Source organism: Dipteris shenzhenensis, chromosome 19, assembly GCF_047967505.1.
Source record: "Dipteris shenzhenensis isolate YYH24624 ecotype China chromosome 19, Dip_SZ_1.0, whole genome shotgun sequence".
Lineage (NCBI taxonomy): Eukaryota > Viridiplantae > Streptophyta > Polypodiopsida > Gleicheniales > Dipteridaceae > Dipteris > Dipteris shenzhenensis.
This window is the reverse complement of record NC_141614.1, coordinates 4389747-4409028: the sequence shown is the minus strand read 5'-3', so window position 1 is coordinate 4409028 and position 19282 is coordinate 4389747. Positions and strand designations below refer to the sequence as shown.

The following is a 19282-nucleotide window of genomic DNA, read 5'->3' as shown; positions in this document are numbered from 1 at the left end:
CTTTCCCTTTTAGAAGATACGTGTCCCCGTTGCTTGTTGAGACTCATCTATTCTCTAATTATCACAAGGACCTCTTGAGTTCTCAATGGAGCACTAGTCTAAGAAGCACTTAGTGAAGAGGGAGGATTAAGGGGGGGGGGGGGGGAGGGCATTAATGAGGGATGGTGTGGGAGCACAGGAAGGTGAGAAGGAGGGTGTACTTCCAAGGGTACCTTAAGGGGACCCCAAATGCTCAAGGGCCCAAATTAAAAGAGTCCCCCCATGTGCAATGCCATCCCTACATATCATTGACTGGTTATGTGACCATTTGATGGTATCATCAATGAGATTGCACATGGGAGAAGGCCCTTTATTTAATCCTACTTTCTTTTTTTAGCACCGTTAATATTGGTAAAATCACAAGTTCCATTAATATTGAAAATTGATGAAGTTTTAGGTGATGAATAAGCCATTTGGGAGTCATAACTTAATAAGACTATGAGTTATCTACCAAATTTGCAATATTTAGGAGTCAAATTTTAACGAAGTTTGTTTATACCTTACCCTATTCACATCACCTATTTGATTTTTAAAATCATAATTGCAAACACATTGGTTTTCTTAATCACAAGATTTTTAAAAGAGCGTAATGATGTTTGAATGCTTTTTACATTATTTCTTGTATATTGTGCCTTTAATCACTTCTCCTTAAGTGTGTTATAATTAGTTCATTGATGAAAAGATGAAATGCTTATCAAAATGTACATTTGGACACACTCCTCAATTGTCATGATCGTTGTAAAGCAAGTAACAACCCGTACGGGATGGCCATATATTTTGGAACTTGGTCCAACATAGCAGCGACGTGTCATCTTGCCATTGGTACATTATGTATACAATTCAACAAGATACGATGAGTGTTGTTTTATTTGGGGAAATAGGTGCAAAAGGTTAAAGGTGTAACCGCCGTCACAGTAGTGGAGTTGCATGGCGTTTACGTGACTGTTGCAGTAGCAAGCTATACACAAGCCCTCGTCTCGTCCGTCAAACATGGCACGTCCATTGCCTTTGGGTTCTGTCATCGGTTTCAATGGCACAGTCCCTGGCGGCCTGCAGCTCCTCCAAGACTGCTCCACCTTGATTTACGCCCTCGGCACTTGCGTGGTCCTCCGCCACAAAGTACGCTTGTCTTTCAAGTTTCTAATTTTTGTTCTTGGAAGTACGATCAATCAGATCAAAGTGCTGTGCTATCGTTCACATGCATCTAATCATTGTGCTTACTCCAAGATTTGTTTGCCAATGTAGTCTAAATACACCTCATATAATCATGAATAAGGAATGACGACAAGTATTATGGTCAAGATTAAAATTCGCAAATACAGTGGCTTTGTAGGCTTCCAGCTTTTACCCACGACGGACAACCCATATACGTATGCATAGAGAAGCATTATCCAAAGCAAAATGATATAAAAGGAATCAAAACAAGCTGAGTTTTTATGTTTTGCAGGAGGATCACAAATCACAAGAATTTTTGGAGGGTCATGGAAATAGGGTATCATGCTTGTGCTTGTCCAAAAACGGCCAATACCTGGCTACTGGGCAGGTTTTCAGCTCTTTCTTTGCTTTTGCAGGTCGCACAGCCTGTTGTCTTATCTTGCTTTGTAGTCACTGCATTCCAATATTACTCACCTCCATTATAATCCAGTCTGTGAAAGCTTGAGTTCTTGCAATGATCAATAAATGAAATGCTGTATTCTCACGCTACTCAACAATATTACAAAAGCACTTACATCGCAAAGTGAACTATTCATGAATGATTCTATATAAAAGTACAAATTTTCTCTCTGAGAGCTCAACTCTAGTAGCTCACACGTCTGAATGCTTTCCACGAAAGCTCAAGCATTGCCAAGTAGAAACGAGGCATGTGCTTCTGAGTTTATCACGGTCTAATATTAAAAGGCTTAAACATAAAGTACATCGTGCATACAATGCATTTTGCAACGACATTAGTGCCAATGAACAGGTGCATGAACAAAACTTTATTTCTTGTACATCCACGTTTCTTAGGTTCTATCACCCTTTTTGAAGGGGTGGGCAGAGGATTCATTGACAAAGGCTAGAAGCAAATAGCTCGTAAACACCAAATCTATTTATTAAAGGGGTATCTTAGGATGAACTTGAGATCTAATTGGTACAATGTACAATTTCCTCGTGAGTATCTTTTCTTCCGGCTATTTGTAAGCGTGATTTTCACATGGTTCCTCCTATAGGTGAACTATATGGGCTTTACAGCAGACATAATTATCTGGGATGTTGAGGTTCGAAAGTTGGTTCATCGCCTGGCACTTCATAAGGTACAGCATCACTTTATTGCAAGCAGAGTTATGGGGTCAGTGTCTGCTCTCTTGTCTTGGTCCTAAATTGAGAGTCAATCATAGTCTATTATTCATTGTCTACTTGACAAACAGGCGTGATAAGGCTTCAGTCGATAGATGGGCGTGAGCAGACTCCAATCTTTCTTGTCTGTTTGTTATAGTGCAACTTCATTGATATCTTGGTGTCTTTTTGTTCAGGTGAAAGTGCAGGCATTAAGTTTTTCATGTGATGCAAACTACCTTGCTTCAGTAGGTGGACAAGATGATGGAAAGCTTGTGGTTTGGAATGTAAAAACTGGCAAAGCAGTTTGTGGAAGTCCAACTCATGTGGATCATGCCCAGACTGTGAAGTTTTTTAACAACAGTGAGGACAAACTCGTAACAGCTGGAGGCATGAAAGTAACTATATGGGAGTTTGATGTAGAAATGCGTTTACTCCGGCCTACTGATGCAAATCTTGGTCGCATAAGGAGGACATCTCTATCTATAGTAAGCAAATCATGCATCTTTGGGCCCTTGAACTCTTAAGCTAGAATGTATCAAGTTTGAGGATTGATCCAACTATACCACACCATTTCTGTCATCAAATCTTTTCGTTTTTGCTGTTAGATACTTTGTGGTGCAGAGAAGTCTCAATTTCTGCTGGAGAGGGCAAAAGATTAGTCAGAAATAAAAAATAACAAACAAGGGATCATCTTAAGACATAATGCTAAGAATTCTGGGTAGTACAGGTGAGGGGACCATCTCATGCTATACTCTGTGAGAAAAAAGGAAATGGTAAGGTTCAACGCCCTGAGAAACCTCTGACAACAATCTCTCACAGCCAGCGAGTTGTCGTGAGAGATTGTGAATCGTGATAGATCTGCCAATGAGTTGTGGTGAGGGATTGTGATGATGTCAATGGGGATGCCATAGTAGCTAGTCCCTGGTTTGTGTAATGGAGTTTATGGTTTTCAACCTTATGAGTATCACGAGATTGAAGTTGCACTATGTGTTGTATTTTTAGAGGATGAGTTTGGGCATGATCCTGGATTCATCTAGATATATAGACCTGCCGATTCCTTTGTTCTGCCCACCATTCTGCCGTCTCCTCTGCCCACCATTCTGCCATTACACCAGTAGCAAATCTCTATCCTCATGATCTGGAAAATAGCAAGTTGCACGGGCTCCATGACTGTGCTCATAGTCAACCGCAGTTCCTGATCCTTCGGCAGGAGCTGCAAAGGGCAGTGGTAGGATGGGCAATGGACTTCCTTTTGATTCAGGAGCATATGTTCTCAGCATTGGACATTAGACGGCAACACCACCTCCTCCCGAGGAGAGGCCCGGAGGTGTGGTCCCCCGCAGTAGGACGGAGCGGAGGGGTCTGCGTCTTGGTCCCACATACAGTGGCTCCAGAGGTTTTAGGATCAGGGCGAGCTTATCCCAAGATGGGCAGTTTGGATGGGAGAGTCTAGGATTGGGATCCTAAACGTACATGCCCCAGCATTCAGATAGCACCGTCTGGCCTTTAGGAGGAGGCTGACGGAGTAAATCTGGATGTAGACTCCTGGGTTGTTGGAGAAGACTTCATCAATCTGGAGTTTGGGGAGGGCAAGCAGGGAGGTGCCTCTTTCTCTGCGATGGCAGCAACAGAGTGGAGCACTTGGGAGTAGTTCATCTTCATGATCAGTAGAAGCAGAGACCCTTGGCAAGAGCTAGAGTTAATAGGATACCTGGCAGCCTTCTCTTCTCTTTTGGACAGAGGAGACATGGATTACTTGAGAGGCTAGACCGCTTCTATGTTGGGGACTGGGCACTGCATAGAGTCAGATCTACCAGGATTCTGGCAGGCACCATGATGTTAGACCACTCTCCAGCAGTACTCCACATAGAGCAGTCTTGCCGAGGTCTTCCCTAGAAGGGTGAAGACCAGTCCCCACCAGTACTCCACTTAGAGAAGCCACACCGAGGTCTTCCCCAAAAGGGGGTCCACATTCCAAAGGACCTCTTGCAGGATGGGGAGATTCAACAAGTCATGGCAGAGATTTGGCAATAGTCAGAGACGGCACCTTGCGACGGCTGGGCTTCGTGGGTGGCCGATGCAATCTAGAGGAGCAGTGAGGAGTTGCAAGCTCATGCCCTTAGATGGAGGAGGGCTCGTTAGGAGCGCGAGCAGACACTGCAGAGAGAACTCGCCTCAATAGAGAGGCTCAAGGAGTAGGACCTAGGATCCCAGTGGTTTAGTGGCAGGTTTGACAGCGCGTGCCTTGAGCTTCAGGACACGGAGATTTGGCAGGCTAAGTTCTCCTATCACTCCTCCCAAGCCCTATCACTCTTCCTGGACCCGGTGGGTACAGTAGGGGGATAGGATAACGAAGCAGTTCTTTTAGACCATTGGGCCATGATCGGCATGCACGCATTGCAGCGTCTACTGGATCCATGGGGCATCATGCACACTGATCCGCATGAGATTTTAGACCTCACTACAGGTTTTTACAGCCAGCTCTTTCAGATGGAGAGGATATTCCAGCTTATCTTATGGCCCGTGAGTTAGTTTGGGACCATGTTCCGATGGTAGTCTCGCAGGATTTGTGCAGGAGTCTGGAGGAGCCTTTCACGGATGAGGAGCTTTGGGAAGCCCTCAAGGCTCTCCCAATGCAGAAGTGTCCTGGCAAGGATGGCTTGACTCCGGCCTTCTTTCGGAACTTCTGGGAGATCATCTCCACCCCTTTCCACCTAGCCTGCTAGGAGATCTTCGACACGGGATCCCTTCCTCAGTCCCTGAGCAGGGGGTGGATTTGTTTGATCCCGAAAGGGGGAGATAGGTCAAACACCCAACGGTGGAGATCGATCACTTTGCTTGATACTGCATACACGATCCTCGCCAAGGTCTTGAGTTTGCGGTTACGGCCCCATCTTACTGACATGATCCATGACACTTAGACCAAATTCATTGAGGAGCGTAGCATCCTGGACAACATCTTCACGTTCTGGGAAGTAGTGGATTGGTCTAGGGAGGAGTCACAGCCTTTGGCCGTCTTGGATTTCGAGAAGGCTTAGGACAGGGTGGAGTGGTCTTTCCTGGAGGGTACCATGTGCAGATTGGGTTTTCTCAGACAGATGGATCAGAGGAGTTTCTGCGCTTTATGCAGGGAGCTCTAGTCAGATGCTTATCGGTGGACACATGGGCGAGGCCTTTCCTCTCTCTTGTTCGGTACGCCAGGGCTACCTCCTCGCTCCCTTCCTCTTCTTGTTTGTGGCGGAGGCTCTGGGCTACTACTTGAGATATGGCGGGCCTCACAGTGTTGAGGCTCCCAATTAGACAGGAGGAGCAGCTGCTAGAATCTGAGTTTGCAGATGGCACAACCTTGTATGTAGAGGGCACCACAACGAGTTTGGGGAGAGTCAGGGGAGCCCTAGCTATCTACTATGAGGCCTTGGGTACGCGGATCAACTGGACAAAATCCATAAGTTTCTTCACAATCTCTGAGGGAGACACAAGAGATTCGAGAGTGGGGGAGTGACTTTGGCTTCCATTGGATACCGTGAGGCCATACAACGAGATACCTTGGATGCTAGGGTGGATATTGAAATTACAATAGAGCAGCAGATTGCCTGGGTCCTTAAGAGTGTTCGGCACAAGCTTCTCTACTAGAGCTTGGCCAAACTCTCCCTAGCGGGCCGTGCCTTAGTGGCAAACGAGGTCCTTCTTGGCCTAGTATATCGCCTCCACAATTGGTTCGGAACTTCCTTTGGGCAGGATCGAATGGCACGAGGAATACTAGAGCTGGGTTGGGTATCATTGATCCGGAGATGCAGAGCATAGTCCTCTTGGGCGCGGCCTCACCCTAGGTGCAGAGCCTTGGAAGCTCCTCTTACAGCGAGAGCTTCTTAGGAACAACCCACGCACTGGGGGACAGTGGCAGCATTCACACAGATGGATCTTCTCAGAGGCCCCCCTTATGGGGAAGGGTTCCCCCTTGATGAGGAGCCTCCATAGGGTCTGCGCAAGGGTCCTCATTGGTGCTCAGCGTCGTCGATGCAGAGAGGAGTTCGAGCGTCAGCCCCTTGTTTGGTACTCAGAGATCAGGGATCAAGATGGGGGTATGCTCGAGCTAGCAGACTCACATTGCAGTGGGACAGTGGACTGGCCTGTACCTTTGGCAGATGGAGCAGATTACCCATGGAGGTAGAGGCAAGGCTTGGTGTCTTAGCGCATTTGCGAGGGGCAGGGTAGCGGATGAGAGAGATTGACCTAGCCATCCCTGAGTCCTAGTGGGAGGGACTTCTTGTGTGGATGGACAATAGATGGTTGGGTCAGTTTTCTCGGACTAGTGTCCCCTTGAGGATGATGATGCAGTGAGGAAGCATGCAACCCGGTTTTTTTCATATAGGACCTGAGGGCCTACTCTAGGCACTCACTGAGAGAGACCCAGAGATGGATGGGAGTCTAGATGGGATTCATTGGCAGATGATTAGAGTGGTGGGACGTTTGGGGAAGGGGTGGCACATTGATCCTCCCAGTATCCCAGAGCAGGATGCCCCTAGATGGCGCCTCTGGCTTTGGGAGGGTAGGCCCTGGAGAGAGGTCCAATGGGATCCGGGAGAGTGGTTCTAGCCCTCCATGGGCGGCCTTGTTGAGCAGGTGGATGAGGTGCCCTTGGTAGTCAGAGGGGCGGGTAGAGGGAGAGGGAGGGGAGCATAAAGGTGGTGAGGGGGGTAGGTAGAGGGAGGGGGAGGGGAGCGAAGAGGGTAGGGAGGGAGGTGGGTAGAGGGAGAGGGAGGGGGGGTTGCGTTGAGGGAGGAGGGGGTTGCCCTGAGGAGGGGGAGCTGCGTGGAGAGGGAGAGAGCTGGCCGCCAACGAGGGAGCTGATGAGGGAGGGAGGGAGATGACATGGGAGGAGGATAGTGGCTGGCTCATACAGAGGGGAAGGTGGGTGACAAGAACACCGGAGAAGTCCTGGAAGAAGTTGGCTCCAATCAGAAGAAGATGTGTAGGGATTCAATTGATGAGAGGAATAGGGAGGGAAATGAACCAAAAGCAAGAAAGCTAAAATTAGCAAGATGCTAAAAATAGCGCTTTTGAGTGTGATGTGTAAGGGGGTGGAAAGAACCGATGGAGGGGAGAGAGAGCCAAAAAGCAGATCCGCCAAACTTAATCTAATTCACCAAAACTAGCATATCTGTCAAATTTAGCATATTCACCAAATTGCTTAAAATAGGTTGGAAGCGCCATCGTAAGGATGATGGAAGATGGAAAGAGAAGGTTTTGGTAAGAGAGAGGGATGGAGTATGACAAAGGGTTGAGAGAGAAGGTATTTGTAGGAGAGAGGTGGGGGAGTGACATAGGGTGGAGAGAGAAGGTGTTTGTAAGAGAGAGGTGGGGGATGGACATAGGGTGGAGAGAGAAGGTGTTTGTAAGAGACAGGTGGGGGGTGGACTTAGAGTGGAGAGAGAAGGTGTTTGTAAGAGAGAGGTGGGGGTGGACATAGGGTGGAGAGAGAAGGTATTTGTAAGAGAGGTGGGGGTGGACACTGGGTGGAAAGAGAAGAAGTTTGTAAGAGAGAGGTGGGGGTGGACACAGGGTGGAGAGAGAAGGTGTTTATAAGAGAGAGGTGGGGGGTGGACAAAGGGTGGAGAGAGAAGGTATTTGTAAGAGACAGGTGGGGGGTGGACATAGGGTGGAGAGAGAAGGTATTTGTAAGAGACAAGTGGGGGGTGGACATAGGGTGGAAAGAGAAGGCCTTTGTAAGAGAGAGGTGGGAGGTGGACAGAGGGTGGAAAGAGAAGGCCTTTGTAAGAGAGAGGTGGGAGGTGGACAGAGGGTGGAAAGAGAAGGCCTTTGTAAGAGAGAGGTGGGGGTGGATAGAGGGTGGAAAGAGAAGGTGTTTGTAAGAGAGAGGTGGGGGGTGGACAGAGGGTGGAAAGAGAAGGTGTTTGTAAGAGAGAGGTGGGGGGTGGATAGTGGTTATAAGAGAGAGCTCCCATTAAGAGGGAAAAGGTGACACTTAAAAAGGGTAATCCCCTCTAGAAAGAGAAGGTGATGCCTGTGTGGAGATTGAGTCCTTTGTTGTAGAGAGAAAGTGACACCAAGGTGGAAAGGGGAGTTCCTAGCTAGAGAGAGAATGGTGACACGGGTTGGGGTGAAAAGGGAAGTCCGCACTCAAGAGAGAGATTCGATACGGGAGTGGAAAGGGGAGGCCTCGCTGAGAGAAAGTGACACGAGATGAAAAGGGAGGCCTCACTTAGAGAGAGAAAGTGATACAGGATGAAAAGGAGAGGCCTTACTTAGAGAGAGAAAGTGGCACGAGATGAAAAGGGAAGGCTATTTAGAGAGAGAAAGTGATACAGGATGAAAAGGGGAGGTCTATTTAGAGAGAGAAAGTGACACGGGATGAAAAGGGGAGGCCTCACTTAGAGAGAGAAAGTGGTAATCAGAAAGAGAAGGTGTCATCACGGAAGGAGAAGGCAAGAGTGTATGTACAAGAACTAGGAGGGGTGTTTCCTCATTGAACATGGTACCTCTTGATGCATGACCCATACACTGGTGCAGGTAGGAGTCTGCCTTCTAAAGTGGCCAAGTAGACTCCTCCACTTGCGATAAGATTGGCAATGAAAAATGGGCCTATCCAACCACTTACAAACTTAGGTTTGTGTCATGCAACACAAACGACCACTACACCAGAGATTGTCCCAATGGAAGAGTGGAACCTGCATTCCAAGTGAATATGGTTGATGTAGTAGTGGCGGGGGAGGGCAACAACCCCCATTTGATCAGCGCAGTGTTGGGCGCTGCGACACGGTCACAAAGAAAAGGTGACAAATGTAAGGGCAACTTAGAGTCAACATCGGAGACCTCATCACCAATCAGTTTGGCAAGTGTTCCCCCACCAAGGTCATTCTCCCCCTCCAAGGTACATAGTATGCCAGGGATAGACCACCCTTGCTGGCTCCTGATAGTGATTCAAAAACAATCTCGAAGGGACTAAATCACCAACGTTGAAATCCCTCTTCCAGAGGTTCTGTTCATGCCATGCTTTCTGTCATTTTTGCCACACTTCTTGAGCGAAGACTACTTCACATCGATGCTCTGCTAGTGCCTCCAAATCCCACAAGCATTCCATTGGCAGGCTTTAAAGTTGTCATTTGTGTCCGAAAGCACTCTGTGGGTGTCAAGATGAAATTCATAAGGCATGACAGCCTCCAACCTATAGACCAGCTCGAAGGGTGAATACCCAGTTGTTGCCTTGTAAGCCGTTCGGTAGGCGAATAAAGCAGCTGGAAGTATGTCATCCCAATCTACTAAACAAGTGAGGCAAAGATGATGCATGATCCCACACATTGTGTGATTTGAGCTCTCTGCTAGACCATTGGCACGTGGGTAATAGGGAGATGAAAATTTGTGAACTATTTGTAACATGTGAACCAGGGCAACAATGGTGTCATTGAGGAATTGAGATCCTCTATCACTCACCAACTCAATAGGATAGCCAACCGAGAGCTGATCTGGTCATATAGAAATTTGGCTACCACCTGGGCTATACAGTTTTTGACTGCCTTGGCTTCGACCCATTTGGTTCCATAGTCGGTGGCAAGCAGAGCATACTTGTTCCCTCAGCGTGTGGCAGGAGAGATGGGCCCAATGAAATCCAATCCCCAACGATAGAAGGGGGGCACCGGAGTGAATGGTTTGAGAGGAAGGTACTCGCGCCTCGTAAGCTTGAGGCCTGCTTGTGGACATGGATCACATCGGGTCACATGAGCATGGTAGTCGCGGAAGAGCTTGGACCACCAGAACCCCGCACGCATGATCTTTTGAGCAGTAGCATTTGGGGCCATATGCCCTCCACCTATGCCAACATGTGCCCCTTCAAGAATGGATTGTGTCTCGTGGGGAAGCACACACCGTCTCAAGATTTGGTCCTTCTCAAGCTTGTATAATTGACTTGCAGTCAACTTAAAAGGAGCAGCTTGAAGGATCCTCTTGCGTTTCTATGTTGGAGTCAAACTTGGAGGAAAGCCACCTATAGACAAGAGGTGTACTATGTTGGCATACCATGTTGGGAAGCAGTCCACCGCAAATAGGCATTCATCAGGTAGTGCCATCACCCCGAAAAGACTCGCATCAGGTAATTCATTTGTGATACCACTAGCTAGAATGTAACCTGGACAAGTGGTCTGCAGGTTGATGCAGTCTGCCAGCCCCCACCACAATGTCGAATCCAAATTCTTGAAAAAGAAGAATCCATCTGCTTAACCCGCCACCAAGAGTAGGCTTATTCAATAAATACTTAAGAGCTTGATGATTAGTGATGATCACAAAGTTGTTGACTTGGTCATGGCATAAACCATGCCAAGACCCTCCCTTTCAGTGGTATTGTAATTGTGTTCTGCTCCATTGAGTTGTTGGCTGGAAAAGTAGATGGGCAAATCAATCTTGGTATCCTAGTTAGGTTGAGTCAGTATAGCACCTACTGCCTACCCACTAGCATCCGCATGGACATTAAAAATGACATCCCAATCTGGTTGGCTGAGGATGGGGGCCTTCATGAGGCGATGCTTTAGATCATCAAAAGCTAGTTGTTGTGGGGTGGCCCAAGCAAAAGATCGGTCTTGATGTAGGAGTTCAGTCCGTACAACAGCAATGTCGGCATAGAAACGTATGAACCTTTAGTAATAGCCTACATGCCCTAAGAAAGATTTCACCTCTTTGGGTGTACGAGGGATAGGCAATGAGATGATCACCTCTACCTTGGCGGGGTCAGCAGTCATGCCCTCAATAGAAACAATATGACCAAGGAGAACACCTCGGAGTGCGAGAAAGAAGCATTTGTCAGGGTTCAAACACAAGCGCACTTCTCTGCACTAATCAAAGACCCATCTCAACTTATGTAGATGATCATTTTGTATGGCCAAATCAAGATGGGAGGCGGTTTTACCATTAAAAACAGAGAAGTCATCTAGAAATACCTCAAGAAACTTGCTGATATTCTCTTGAAAGAGTTTGGTTACAAGTCGTTGAAATGTTGTGGGGGCATTACATAATCCAAAGGGCATCATTTGGTAGGCCTATGTTCCCCATTGAGTGGCAAAGGTAGTCTTGGGCTGATCCTATTCTTTCACACGGACTTGGTTGTACCCGCTATATCCATCCATGAATGAGTATAAAGCATGTCCTGTCATTGTCTCCAACACTCTATCTGTGAAGGGAAGGGGGAACCTATCATGTCGTGTTGCAGCATTCAAACTCCGATAGTCAACACATATTTTGAGTTTGCCAGTCTCTCTTTTGGGTACAACTTCAATTCCACTAACCCAATTCGAGTAATCCACTAGATAGATTAATCTTGCTTGCTCCATTTTCTGTATATCTGTTTGGACTGCCTTGCCATAGTTGGGATTCATGCGGTATGGACCTTTAATCACAGGGTTTGCATCCAGATATAAGTCGATGCGATGCTCCATGAAATCAGCGGGCACCCCCTTCAGATCCTTGTAGGACCAGGCAAAGACATCCACAAACTCTTTGAAAAGATCTGTCACCGCAGCTAGAAGATAGTCATGTTCCCAAACCCAAGTGGCTGCCTTCAAATGCTGGGGTTGTGGTCCTCAGTCCCAATGTTGAGGTACTGCTAGTTCCGTGCCTCATCAACAGGGGCAATGTATTGGGATGTTGAGGTACTTGGCTAACCCGTTCTCAGTCCTGTATGTTCTAGAGTATCCTCAAGGGGAAAGTCCCCCTCCACTTCTTTCAACCAAGATGGGGGGTAAGTAACTGGTGGGTTCTCGGCACGTTCACGGGATAAGATGTAGAATCAATAGATGTTGTATGCCTTTGATGCCTCGGTGCCTGTTTCAGCATGCCCCGATAAGGTAAGCCTTCCACCTCATAAATGGTTTCAGGAAGGTCTTCAACTGAGGGGTGGTCAGTTTCTGATAAGTAAAGGTCAATCAAAGTGAGATCGGCCATGTCCTCATCTCCGTATCCGGTATGCACCCTAGGTCTCCCCAAGACCTCAATCTCTTGGTGGTGATTCTCCTCAAGTTCAGCAATGTCTGTGTCACTTTCTTCTAAATCACCACCATCACCATCAGTTTCTTCTTCACTAGTGTTATTGTCTTCTATATGACCATCATTGTACTCAGCAGTACTGTGGTTGTACTCCATAGTACCATCATTGTACACTGGAGTACCATTGGTGGGTTGTGCAATATCGGCATCGTATATAGTAGATCCATCATTGTATGCTATAGTACCATCAGCATCATTTTGACCAATGTGCTCCATGTCGCGACCATCAGTGTTCACTGTAGTATCATTGTCCTCAGTACCATTAGTGGTGGTGTCCACTGTAGTACCCCTAGTGACCATTCTCTTATACATGTGTGGACTATTTCAAAGACCAAAGGGCATCCTTTTGTAAACTAGTTCAGCTAGACCCTGTGCATATTGTTCTTGGTGGACTTCTGATACTGCAAGTAGGTGTTCTTCAAAATCTTCTTGTTGGCATAGTTTCACCATGTGGACAGCTAAGGAGCCCAGGTCTCCCATTTAATCCAAAATGACAGCTTCCTCGCCTTCTTGATTAGCCCGATCCAACGAGTAGATCAAACTTTCAAATCCTTCCAGGGTTGTCTCCTCATTGTTATCATGGTCACCACCCATGGGCCAGTCCCCACAAGCCCAATGCTCCTCTTTAGCTCGGGCTTGTTCTTCAAAATCCTCCTCTCTCAGTTCTATTGGTATGTGCCTTGCCTATCCTATGACCATATCTATTTCGAGGGATGTGGATCCCAAACGCAACCGAACTTCATCAGTTAACCAATCTTGAATGGCCTTTGCAGACCTCAACCATGGCCTACCAAGAAGTAGAGGGTAATTTTGTTCATTTTTGGTCATATCAAGGACAACAAAATTGGAGAGAAGTTACTCCGCCAATCTTCACGTGAACACCTTTCATTGTGCCCATTGGTTTTACTCTGCGTTGATCAGCCATGCGTACTTGAAAGTGAACATCACTTGTCAACTACAACCCTAGTTTTTGGAGTGTACCTTTCGACATAATGTTCACGGCCGCCCCACCATCAAGGAAGACATCCTTCAGCTCTACTCCATGAATCTCCACGGTGAGCTTGGTACTATGTTCACAAGTGAGGGTAGCATAGGCGGGAAAATGGTCTAGTGTAGACCCATGCTGAGCCGGTAATGTCTCTGGTGTTGGCTCACTCAGAGTAGATTCCTTATGTCGACCTTCTGGGAGGCGGTTGAGAAATGCAATGGTCTGATTCTTGATTTAAGGGGACAACAGACAAAGCTGTTGTAGAGTGATGTTGGGTTTGAAACTCATAAGATCTTCAAACAAGGAGTAGTGCTGGACACTAGTATTAGCCTTGTGTGACCTCATCCTCCTAGCCTCTAGCTGAGGGTCGAAGCTTACGTGAGGATGTGGATGTACGTCTGAACTGTGAGTCATTGTCTCCTGTGGTGTCTCTTCCATCACCCCTTTCCCTTTTGCCCGGGAAGGACTAGGTCTTACCCCCATTGCCCTTTCTTTGTTGAGTGCGGTTGGGGAGAAAGTGGAAGGACCTACTTCTGCCTCATTCTCCTTGTGCTGTCCGAGGGTTGTCACTTCTATTGCAAACCTCATAGTTTTGGACTTGCGGGACGAAAATTGAGGTGTGCTACCTTCATCTTCAGAACTTGTTTGAAGATCTCTTGTGACACTCTTTACTACCTCCTGATACCTCAAAGGCATGGAGTGATCACTCGAGGATTAGGCACTTCCGGAGTTAGTGGTTGACCTTAATGGCTGTGTGTCCTTCAAGTTTGTTTCTGAATCACTATCAGGAGCAAGCAAGGGTGGTCTATTCATGGGCGTACTGTGTACCTTAGAGGGGGAGAATGATCTTGGTGGGGGAACACTTGTCGAATTGATTGGTGTCGAGGTCTCCAATGCTGACTCAGAGTTGTCCTTACATTTGTCACCTTTTGTTTGTGATCGTGTCATAGTGCCCAACACTATGCCGATCAAATGGGGGTTTTTTCCCTCCCCCGCCACTACTACATCAAACATATTCACTTGGGATGTGGGTTCCGCTCTTCCATTGGGACAATCTCTGGTGTAGTGGTCGTTTGTGTTGCACTGTGTACAAGAGGGTCCCTCGAACTGATGTGTATAATCATCTTGGTAGTGGCCATACTTACCACATCTATAACATATGATAGGTCTTCTAAAGCTGGTACCTCTGCCTGCACCTCCACGTCCACCTCGGAAACCACCCTTTGACACGTTGATAAGGGGGTCCATAGCCACCTCTTGACATAGGTAGTTGGTACAGTGCATAGTAAGGCTGAGGATAGGAATAAGGGGCACCAATTGAATTGGGCATAGGAGCTTAGAGCAAAGGGAGAGTCGGAAGCAATGAAGGTGGCATGACAGGAGGAGGAGGTGGCTCAGATGATCGTGCAAGAGGGGAAGCGGGAGGTACTGGTGTTGGGCTAGAAGTACCATTCTGTTGACTGCAGCAACTAGAGGTTCCCCCGAAGTATACTCTGGGAGAAGCTTCCTTAATCCTTTGAGGTACCTACACTCAGAGGCATCATGTCCATGGATCTCACAAAATGTACAAAAGGAGGTAGAAGTAGGTACCTTACGCTTAGAGGGACACTCCCAGTGACCATGGTAGTCGTTGATGAGGCAAAACTTAGCTGTGATCGTTCCATCTTGACAGCTTCTTTTAGGAAGTCTTGATGTGAGGCATGTTCAGGGAGTTTATCAACTAGCGTTATAGCAATGGTAAGGGGTAATGCTTTCAAAAACCACCCCTTCATGACAGCATCATTAGGTGGCACAGACATCTTCGCCGCCAATACCCTCATCCTTGTGTACATCTCAGAGATGCTTTCCCCAGGCTTCATGGTGTTAATAGTGATGTGAAGAAAAGATGAGTGACAAGATATGAGGATGCAAAGGCAAGAAAACAAGGAGAAAGGGCCCTCTTTTGTATGCACCATGGATCTCATGTGCCATACCTTGAGCATCTAAGAGCAATTCCAAAGGATATTCGTGTCAATTGTCTACTCAACGAAATAGAGAGAGCAGAGAGAGACAAGGGAATGCATATCACAATGGAAGAATGGAAGTATGCTAGAGAATGCATGCAAAAGGTCGATATGTTCATGGAAGATGCTTCTCACTGACCATTGGTTCAGCCCATCTGCTAAAGTCCGATTCTTCCTTTTAGCTATTGCATTCAATCAAGGAGTATCTGCACATGTGAATTGCCTTTGAATGCCATTAATTTTGCAAAAGTCCACGAATGCTAAAGACATGTATTCACCTCCTCTATTTGATCTCATGACTTTAATCATTCTACCTGTCTAGTTCTCTACCTGCTTGCAAGTTGGTGCCTGTATTCCGCCCGCCATTTCTTTCTCTCCTACATCTCCATTTTGCCCGCCATTTTTTTTTCCTTTTCCCCGCCATTTCTCCCATTTCATCTTGAGCCCTCCGTTTCTCCCTCAGCTCGCTTATGCCCTTCATTCTATCCATCACTCTTCTCTCTCCTAGCTGCCAACTTTATGGGTTCGCTTTCCACCAATTCTCTTCTTGTGGACAAATTCAAGGGGGACATATTTCCCACATGGCAAACAAAAGTGCAACTCCTTCTCATGAAGGAGAATGTTTGGGATGCCATCGAAGATGATGAAGCACTTAAGGCATCAACAGAGCTTCAAACACAAAAGATTTGGAAGCAACACAATTCGAGGGCCATCGCAATTATCGGGTTTTTCCTAGATGATTCATTGATTCATCACATCGACTTCAAGTCCAAGGCAAAGGAGATTTGGGCACGCCTTGAGAATATATTTGGTAACAAGATCACCAACTCCAAGATAATTCTGAAAATGCAATTTTATATGCTGAAAATGGAAGAGTTTGATACTTTGAGTGTGCATATAGCAAAAATTCAATTTTTAGTTCAACAACTTCCAATTTGAAGTGTTGCCCGGATGACGAGGACAAAATGGCTGTCCTGATGACAAGTATGGAAGGGATTTCTCGCTTTGAGAATGCCCTTGAAATACTTCGCATTGCATCGACTACATTCGAAGATATGGTGTCTCTTTTGCTTGAAAAGGATCGCCGCCGCAACAAAGAATCTCCATCCTATTCAGCGGATACTACACAGGCACTTGCCTCTACCAACAAATGGAGACCTAGGCCATCGACTCCACCAGCATGAGGAAAGACATTCAAGCCATTCAAGTGCACTTACTGCAACAAGCTCGGTCATCCCGAGGATAGGTGTTACTAGAAGCTTGCTTAACAACAATCGAAGGATCATGCCAGTTGGGTGGCATCCGCCACTAGTGATGATGCAGACGAAGATGACCCGCCGACATAGGATCGTGCCCGTACAGGCTATCTCCTGCATCTAGAGGATGATGGAGATCATGATTTTGCCGTCTAAAGCATAATATATTTGGGTACTCTGCCTGGGGGTGTTTCCAAAAAATGAATGCAATAAATCATGTGTGTTGAGTCAGTAAAGGTCCTCTGCCTTGGATAGTCCTCCTAAAATGATGCATTTCTTTTATATTTTTGGTATGTGGCTTCATGTTCCTCATTAGTCTTTGGAGCCAGGTGGGGATGTACTATGGGAGCCATGTGTTTTTGGCTTTGATAGGTCTATTTGTTGGTGCATTGGTCTCCTAGACCTCCGAGTTGATCATGCATCCATGCATGATGAGGCTTTGAGCCATGCTAGATGAGATTTCTATGTTATGCTCACTAGTCTCTGAGCCATGCTCACTTGCCTCTAAGATTATGTGGGAGCCATGTCTAGTTCTAGACTGGCATGCACAGTTTTGATGACCATCATTGTCATGTTCTATTCTTGGTTCCATTCGAGTAGTCCCTCACCTTTCCTCCATGGGAGGGTGTTAGGAAATGGAGTCAATTTGAGCAAGACTAGGAAAGCATAATGGAAATGAAATAATGCGAGAAAGAAATATACAACTAAGCAAAGTACTTACATGATCAAGAAAGGCTTGATGAGAATGACAATGAAAGTACAATGCCTTTATAGGATAGGCACACACACTCAGTGTCAAATGTATATGGGATAAGTCTAACTATGAAGATGCAAGACATGGAATGGAATGGAAATGAAAAGCAAGACTAGGAAAGCATAATGAAAATGAAATAATGTGAGAAAGAAATATACAACTAAGCAAAGTACTTACATGATCAAGAAAGGCATGAGGCTTGATGAAAATGACAATGCCTTTATAGAATAGACACACAAACTCTATATGGGATAAGTCCCATAGTGACACATGGCACTCTAGGATATAAAGTAGTATAGTACTACTCTAGAACACACTAAAGTCAACATGTGGTCAATGCCTATCGACATGTGGTCAATGCCTGTAGCAGCGCGATAAGTGGCAAGACGTGCAGTAGATTGTGAAGTAGGTCCAGCCGAGGTGGTGCTATGAGGCGCTACACCAGTGGACCTTTTAGGCCTTTTCTTTTTTCTCTTCCTTGGGCAATCTTTGGCAAAATGCCCAAGGGTCCTGTAGATCCTACACTGATCGTGTCTTCCAGCGATCTCGACTCTTTGCTTGAAGAAGGAGCCATTTGGGCGCTGGAGCATGATGTGGTCATCTATAAGGTTAGGGTCTGAGAGAACGACCCTAACACGTGGTACTCGTCCAATTTGATTGCCTCTGCTACGGAAGAAGGCATCCCAAGAAGGAGGGGGATCTCGATGACCATCCCAAAGGCGGCTCCAATGGAAGATAAGAATCGATGGTACACTTGAGGGAGGCCAAGGAATCTAAGAAAGAGTGAAAATGTCCAGCCATCCTCCTCCACATGGTCAAAGCCCAACAAGAAAGGTGTCAAGAAGATTCTCCTGGAGCTCAGTGCCAAATGACTTACCGGAAGCATTGTACCTACTGTATCCGGGGAATAAAAAAAAAACTGAACGAAACCTCGACCAAGCAGACGAACAACTGTAAGGTGCCCAATGAGGTCTCCAGATAAAGCGGCGAGCATCCAAGTCCTTGGCCTATAATCTGGAAGGGTGGGACCCATGGATGCGAGCAAAGAGCGATGTCGAGCTCTCCTGCTATGCATCTTTTCTAAGCTGCTGCAACTCGTCTTTTGAGAATGTGATGGTTTTCGTGGCCGGCGGAAGTGGGCAAGGATTGGCTGAAGGATCAGCCATCGTCAATCAAGGTGGAAAGGCTGACACGAACACAGTGACACGAACACAGTTTAACTCTATCCGACTAAAATGCTGCTAGGAAGGAGAGGGAGAAGGCTGAGGGGAGGGAGACTAGGATGGAGAAAGAGAGGAGGAGGGAGGGAGAGGCTAAGAGAGGGAGGAGAAGGGTAGAGGAGGAGAGAGGCTAGAGAGGGGCGAGGGAAGGGAGCTGAGGTAGGCAGGGAGAGGCTGAGGGGAGGAGAGGGGCTGAAGGAGGCGTGGAGGGGTGAGGATAGGGTGGGGGAAAGGAGGCGTAAGAGGGGCTGAAGGAGGCAGGTGAGGGGGTGGGGGTAGAGGAGAGAAGGGGCTGAGGGTAGAGGAGAGGGTAGGTGGGGGTAGGGGCTGAGAGACGGGGCTGAGGAGGGCGGGAGTAGAGGCGGGGGTAGGGGCTGAGAGATGGGGCTGTGGAGGGTGGAGTAGAGGCGGGGTAGGGGTGGGAGAAGGGGTGGGGGTAGGGGCGGTGATAGGTGGGGGTAGGGGCGGGGATAGGCGGGGGTGGAGGCGGGGAAAGGGGAGGTGATAGAGAGGCGGGGAGGGGGCTGAGGGAGGCAGAGAAGGGAAGGTAGGGAGGGGGCTGAGGGGAGGGAGGAGAGAGGGGTGGGGAAGGGAGGTAGAGGGTAGCACCATAGGCAGGGAGCAGCAGCAGCACCCTGTTCCAGAAACTTTGA

General features: G+C 47.2%; 1 protein-coding gene across 1 annotated transcript in view; it reads left to right on the top strand.

Moving 5' to 3' along the window:
- Positions 1 to 1029: 1029 nt before the first annotated feature.
- Positions 1030 to 19282, top strand: part of LOC147889951 (cilia- and flagella-associated protein 52-like) — a 472453-nt gene continuing 454200 nt past the window's right edge. Inside the window, 4 exon segments of the mRNA XM_087391038.1 lie at positions 1030 to 1158; positions 1487 to 1582; positions 2250 to 2333; positions 2553 to 2843. Of these exon segments, the coding sequence (XP_087247164.1) occupies positions 1030 to 1158; positions 1487 to 1582; positions 2250 to 2333; positions 2553 to 2843 (600 nt within the window).